This window comes from Arachis stenosperma, chromosome 2 (assembly GCF_014773155.1).
Source record: "Arachis stenosperma cultivar V10309 chromosome 2, arast.V10309.gnm1.PFL2, whole genome shotgun sequence".
In the NCBI taxonomy this organism is placed as follows: domain Eukaryota; kingdom Viridiplantae; phylum Streptophyta; class Magnoliopsida; order Fabales; family Fabaceae; genus Arachis; species Arachis stenosperma.
In genome coordinates this window covers 25,345,183-25,352,139 of record NC_080378.1, presented here as the reverse complement: position 1 = coordinate 25,352,139, position 6,957 = coordinate 25,345,183, and the positions used below count along the sequence as shown (strand labels likewise).

Genomic DNA, 6,957 nt, shown 5'->3' with positions numbered 1-6,957 from the left:
ATCTCTGGAAACCAACCCGGAAGGATGGTAATAAGAAAAAGCAAGTACTCTTTCAAAAAAAAATTTTCTTGCTTCTTTCTTTGGAATTTTGAACCACTGAAGTAATAAAATGTATCTTAAATTTGCCAAGCATGTTTTGACATTATTTATCATTTCCCCTGCTTTCTTTTTTATATTATATTTGGAAGAAAGAAAAAAGAGACCAAGATTAATAGTTTCTTTATAGACAACATGTAAAAGGGTGGCTATGGGGTTATTGGAAGTAGACAACATGTAAAAGGGTGGCTATGGGGTTATTGGAAGTAATGCATATATTGTTCTTTAAAGAATATATTATGATGATTATGAACATTAGGGAGTAATACATATTACTATAAAATATCCATTAGTATATTAAAAAATTTAAGATATAATAAAATTGAAGACGAAAAGTTCATTGATAGTATTCAAATCGAGTTAAATTGAAAACTAAATGGCTTAATTTTCGCTAAATTTATTGATGACTTTAAAACAACTAAACGAGGCAGAGAATTTCCACTCAATCTGCTAAAAATTAAAGATCTTGATTCTTGCAGGCAACATTGTCAAGCCAAGGCTAATTATTCAATGTCAATTCTCTTAATATACAATTCAATATTTCAATTATCCCTTTTTGGGCTGCTAATATACAATTCAATTGAATAACACATTGATGAAATCTCTTATTGTGGAAAAAAGCATAACTGGATCAAAATCTACTGCATGAAGGAAGCTATGCGTGGGTCAGCACGATATGGAAGACCACTGCGAGCTCCTAAATCTCGACACTTGGCAGCTGCCTGAAATCGCCATTAGAATGCAATAAGCCTCTTATAACTAACCAAACCCTAACTAGGTTCAACAAATTCAATGTTTTTCAAGTTACTTAAGGTCACACATATCATTCAAAAAGGCTACATGACTTGTGATGTTTTAATCTTAATCTTAACGATTCATATAAGATCTAATAGACAAGATTCAGTTTATCCATTTTAATGACTAAGCATGCACTTAATATGCTCCCTATTATATGTGCATATCACCCGAGAAGAGTGATTAATTATCAGAGGAGCGAATCTTGGCTATTGAACTATATATATGATCAAGAATAAAAGTTATTTGAAAGTCAAATATTCACTTTAATTCTTTAACAACTAACTTGTATTTTAATCTTGATCATGTATACACACATGCGCGCGCACAGTACTCACACATGACTGCTACTCGAGTACAAGACTACAACATACCACATTAGCAGCAAAGGAAAGCATTGTCTCTGGCGAAAAGTTGGCACAGATAGCTGAAAGCAAATCAAGAACAGAATGGATCTCATCCATAAATTCATTCACAGGAAAAACCAAACACAATGACCATGAAGTTTAAACACACAATGAGTGAAAGGGTTCGTCAAATCGCATGTTGACATCATGATCTTTCAAAGGCATAAGAAGTAAAGGGAATAAAGGTGGTACAATACCATATATCACAGCTCCAATAAATGCATCCCCGGCACCAGTGGTGTCAATAAGCTCCAAAGGAGGAATGCTCTCGGCTGTTCCCACATATATCCTCCCATTGACTGTCCCTATCCCTTCTGCCTTCAGTGTTGCCACTGACTTCATGAATTGCAAAAGGAAAGAGACCAAAAACCCAAATAACCATGTCAAGTTCTGAAGTTGCAATGTGAGCTTTAAAACTTCAAAGATCCAAGCATTCATTGATGTCATTGTGAATACTTTATAAATGCAGAGCTATTATATGAGGTTCACATTTTTTTTTTCTTTTTCCTGTTTCCTCTAGAATGCATCCAAGCTAATAATACTGCTATATAATCTATACAGTGTATCAGGTTCCCCCGCCCAAAAAGATATGGTTTTCATTTGAAAAGTAAATAATGAGTTACAGTTACAGAGGTTATTATCATAACAGTTAGCAAATGAAGGCCTGTTGGTTCAAGAGGGTGAGACAATGTCAACAGCACGAATGTCTGAAGAATGAAGAATAGAGGCCATTGCTTGGCTCAAGCATGCTATACAGCATTTTCTGAGCTGATAAATTTAAAACTGGAGGTCACTTTAAAAGGGACAGAAAAAGACCTAAGGAAACAACAGGAGAAGCCCTTAGAAAGGACATTATAGTGAGGTAAGGCTTATTATTTAATTAGTAGTGTTCTAAATTGCAAACTGCAATATTGAGCTAGCAGTCACCACCAACCACATCACAAATTCAGTGTGACATGCAATCAGAAAAAATAACCACAATGAAATTGTGATGCAGCAATGGAAACAATAATCATTACTAGAGACGGGCCCATTGTGGCTCCGATGCAGTTGCATTGATCCTATAATAAGCCATGACCACAAAAGCAAAACCGAAAAAGAATCTCTATTTAGCAATCTTAACTGTATCTATTTCATATAAGTAGTGGGTAACTCGAGTTTTGGTTGTTACAAGTGATTGAAATGTCATTTTGTTTTTATATTTGATATGAAAACACAATTTTCATACCACAATAGCTGCAAGTCTGCAATGCACTTCGTGACATCTGCAAGACCCACAATTGCAACAACCACAACAAAGGTTCAAAACGTTATAGGTTTCAATGGCATTACCGATGATATACAGGTTGGGTGTAATACACTCTCATTCGTTGTCGTCTTCAGTGACTCCACTAAGCTGTCTATATCCACTTCTTCTGTGGAAGAGGCTACTACCAGAGAAGGTATGATACATGTAAACCTGATTACACTAAAAAAAAACACAGCATAGAAAGAGTATAAATGCTAACATCTCTATGTACCATCAAGATTTCTCTCGAGCATTATGCAACCATCTTTTCCCAAGGTCACAATCACAAATCTGATGTTGGGCAATCTTAAGAGAATAGAAACAAGTGCTTGTGGAATAGTTGATGCTCCTGTCCATGCCTATCAGCAGAGAGAGGTACATTAATTAATATATGGATTTAATAATGATGCTTAGAAGAATTTTAGCACCACAATATTTGTTTGATTGATTTATTGAACAGAAAGTATTTAAACAAATGAGGTTAATGAGAAAATTCTAGCATACACATCTTACAATAATGGTTTCAGAGAAAACAATGCACTTACTAGTGGAAACTTTGCTGAGCATACAACATAATTAGCAAATTTCAGGAGATCATCCAACCCTTCCCTTGGCCTTTCTGCATCAACTAAGATGGGTATATTCTTCCTAACTGCCTGCACTGGAAAAATATAATTTTTTTTTTAACTTTCTGTTGAAGCTTTTTCTCTTATCCCCATCCTTAATTTCTAGTAGCAGAACAATAATAGAAAAGGATCGTGTAAAAGGCACTAAGTTGAACTTGCAATTCTAGTAAAAAGTATGCATTTGGGATCTACAATGACTAAAGGAAAGTTGACAAATATTAGCATGAGCAACATCGAAAACAATAGGAAGAAAACAAAATAAAAATATAGTTTGAGTTTACCGATTGATGACCTTGCAAACTAAAATTCCTTAAATATTATCATTTTGCAACATTTCTGCGTTATATAATTTAGTGTTATCAGAGGTAAAATCTAATGACAGTGATGTTATGAGTTGATAATCTTTTAATATTGGATCATTAACTGTGATAGGAGTTAGCTATACACTAATTACCACAGCAAAAATTTTAAACAAATAGGTCCTTAGAGTTTATATTAGAACTGCAAGAGAAGTATATAGATTATAACCTCTTGGGCAACAACAAGAGCAGTTTCATATAACCTCCCATCAAAGTAAGCAATGCTTGCTCCATTCAATGCAGTTAACAGACTTGATTCAGAAAGATCCTGTGGTATCATTGGAGGATATCCTGGGGTATGTATGCAAGTACGGGTCTTCCTGAAAAAATGTACAGATAGAATGAATGAAAATGAAGGAAGAATTAATTTTTTTAGCAGTGTCACTGGCAGCAAATGCTTGAACGCCTCATGATTGTTATGAAGAATAAGACAACATAAATATTGTCTGCTAGTCGAAACAAGTCCCAGGTAATGTACTGCCTAAGGATGATAAACAATAAACATGAGAAAATGGAAACAAAGACAAGCAAGAGACAGAAAATAGAAAAGTAAGTGCAAAGCTTGCATCAATCCATTTTGTTTTTCTTTATCAAGAAGCAAAAAAGTAAAGATAATATGTATAATGTTCTATGTCAAAAAGAAAAGATAATCCATTTTGTTTTTCTTTATCAAGAAGCAAAAAAAAAAAAAAGAAAAAAAAAGATAATCTGTATAATGTTCTATGTCAAAACCATGCAGATCCTGCCCAGAATGTCAATTAGATTCACCTATGTAATGCCTTTTGTCCCACCCTCTTTTGTACCATGAAAACACAGCAGAAAAGAAGTCAAGATTGGGTAATCATATGTAACAAAGAAATCAAAGATTATTACGTTTCATTGTCCACAATAATATATGTAAATGGTGAAGTTCCCTCCTTAGACACCTGCAGATAACAAGGGAACTCAATCACATACATAATAGAAGTGCTCAGAAAACAACTGAAGCAATTTGAACTCCTAAATATCAATTCACCATTCTCACTTACTGCTTTAAATAACAAGTTCCAAATTACCTTGAAGGGGATGAACATTTTATTCAAATAAACGTTCGTCAGTTATATTTCTATTTGTTCATTCACATTTAAGTGAGGACAACTTGGGAAACTATAAGTAGTCCGGGGGAGCGAGAACAGATGGAAAACCAAGAGCGCCAATATCATTGCAAATATACATCGATAACTAGGTAAACAGTAATGATGGAGATAATGACCATAAAATCTCATCAAGGAATTATAAAATCTGAAGTTTTAACATCAAACTCAAGACTTATGGATGCTAAGAGGTTATCATGCTCTTATGATATTACAAACAGAAGAGTATTAAAGATAAATTACCACAATAAAGGATGCATCTACACCATCAGCGTGTAACTCATCTAGTATGCTCCTGCCTTGACTATCATCTGCTACCTAAGGATGCCAAACAGGTATGCAACATATGCACGAACGCAATGGCATCAACATTGGGTTTAAACCATTAATTGTCAAAAGATTTTAAACGATAAACATGCAGAGATTCTTTTTTATTTTCTGACTAAAAGAATAAAGGAAAAAATAAACTACTTTGGAGATGATCCTTGGCTTGAGGCCCAATCTAGCAACACAAGTTAAAGCATTGCCTGCATTTCCACCTCCTTGAACCTGAGTGAACAACACATATAGTTGTGAGTAAGTCCAAAATTTCTTCATTTCTAACAGCCTAGAGAGCTTAAAATTACTGAGAAAAATGAGTGCATCACATCCAATTCATGAGCATCAATTAATTAACAGAAGACTAATAACATACAATGGAGCACCAAAAATTAACAATAACAAAGTCAATTTTAGATTCGCCATTTTCAATAAGGCAATCTATGCATCCATAATTTGGGGGACTTCAGTTACATTACTGGCAAAATCTAGATGTTCAAAACCGTGTTAACCACTTGAAAATTTTTCTTTCTTCTTCCTAATGAATGTGGCAACCAACAATGGAGACAAAACCCTTTCACCAAATTTACAAATCAAGATGGCATTTAATTTTAATAAACTGTATCAGAAATATCCAATTGTATACTGTCATATACTATATATATTTAGTGGGGATATAGGAGATGTTTAGTGCACAATTTTCTTTCCTAAAATATCATTCATCCAATATAATCCATAAAAAAAAATATTTTGTTATTTCTAAGATTTAAATCAAAGACCTCTAGGTAAAGTATATAAAACACTTACCATATTGACTAATATCATATTTGTTGTTATTACACATATAAAAAGGTAAATTAATAGGTACGTTAATACACTAATATATCAACAATAGTAATTAACTTTTACACCGCTAAATTTAACACTAAACACTAATATTCAAGAGTCAAGACTATAGAAGAAGAACCTTCAAGTTGATGCTTCTGATTTTGTCATCAGGGTTAGGGTAAGAAGCAACGGTAGCCAAGAAATCCACCGACGCCGCTCCACACCCAACCTGCAGTATTGCATTCAAGAAACTGAGATGTTAGAAACAAGAGATTAAACTGGAGAAAGGGATTTGTGTATATTCGAGTGCAATCAAATTATCTATTTAAGTTGTCTGTTCAAGTTATCTGTTCAAGTTGTCTGTTCAAGTTGTCTACTCAAGTTGCCTAGAATGATATAATATAAAAAGATATTTATAGGTACTAAGAGAATCGTAATAATAAGGACGTAATCTCCTATAATAAATATATAAATGTACTAAATAATACTAATTGATCCTAATAATATTCTAACTTGAGAAAATCAAAACCTTCAATTTCAGTGCCAATAATAATAATAATAGGTCCAACTTAATCGAAATTCGAAGAGAGAAAGAGAAGACGCACAACGACGTCGTTTGGGGGATGGGAATTATGAGAGGAGCACATTGTCGCTCTGGAATATCTGCAAGGGCGTCTCTTCCTCCGTGACTGAAAGTCAATAAGTAAATAATAAAAAATAAATAAACAAAAGAAAGGTGTGAAGGAAGAGAGTGAAAGGCGTACACTAAAGAAAGTGAGAGTGAGAGGTGAATGGGGTTGAGAATAAGAAGAGGAAGAAGGAGGAAGAAGAAGGAGAGAGTTGGACATGGCGATGGAAGAAGTGAAGCGAGTAGCGCCAGAAAGAGTATGAGCTTGAATGACATTTGGCCACAACACTGTGTTTGTAAGATCAACTTTTGGCCATTTTAGGACACGTGGCGTTTCCTTAATCGGTTTTGAATTTTGATAACTACAATAAATTGAACAGAAGCTATCTACCGAATCCTTAGAGAGAAAAGAATTTAAAAAAATTTATAAATTTCACAAAAATAACGAAAGGGGAAATGGTTAATAGTTAAATTAGTCT

General features: G+C 33.9%; 1 protein-coding gene across 4 annotated transcripts; it reads right to left on the bottom strand.

Annotated features, from left to right (window-relative positions):
• Positions 1-533: 533 nt before the first annotated feature.
• On the bottom strand, positions 534-6,748 carry LOC130960448 (uncharacterized). 4 transcript variants are annotated; one of them, XM_057885842.1, is made up of 13 exons: positions 6,615-6,748; positions 6,456-6,539; positions 5,990-6,079; positions 5,176-5,253; positions 4,948-5,022; positions 4,445-4,497; positions 3,741-3,891; positions 3,132-3,242; positions 2,819-2,945; positions 2,631-2,728; positions 1,496-1,634; positions 1,266-1,318; positions 534-818 (listed from the first exon to the last, which is right to left on the bottom strand). In XM_057885842.1, exons 1-13 carry the CDS (start codon positions 6,696-6,698, stop codon positions 735-737), a joined length of 1,227 nt encoding a protein of 408 aa, XP_057741825.1. In that variant the 5' UTR covers positions 6,699-6,748; the 3' UTR covers positions 534-734. The 4 variants fall into 4 exon arrangements, 3 of the variants coding, with proteins under 3 accessions (XP_057741825.1, XP_057741826.1, XP_057741827.1); XM_057885843.1 differs by having other exon boundaries at positions 2,631-2,725; XR_009079104.1 differs by having other exon boundaries at positions 654-818; positions 1,178-1,318.
• Between the last annotated feature and the right edge of the window lie 209 nt (positions 6,749-6,957).

What these genes read in the sequence shown, in the direction of transcription:
- LOC130960448 (XM_057885842.1), bottom strand. Translation starts at nt 6,698, where the DNA reads ATGTCCAACTCTCTCCTTCTTCTTCCTCCTTCTTCCTCTTCTTATTCT. An exon ending in ATTATTGTGGACAATGAAAC is followed by an intron (nt 3,892 to 4,444) that starts GTAATAATCTTT and finishes ACATTTTTTCAG; the next exon opens with GAAGACCCGTACTTGCATAC. An exon ending in TTTCCTTTGCTGCTAATGTG is followed by an intron (nt 819 to 1,265) that starts GTATGTTGTAGT and finishes TGGCGATTTCAG; the next exon opens with GCAGCTGCCAAGTGTCGAGA.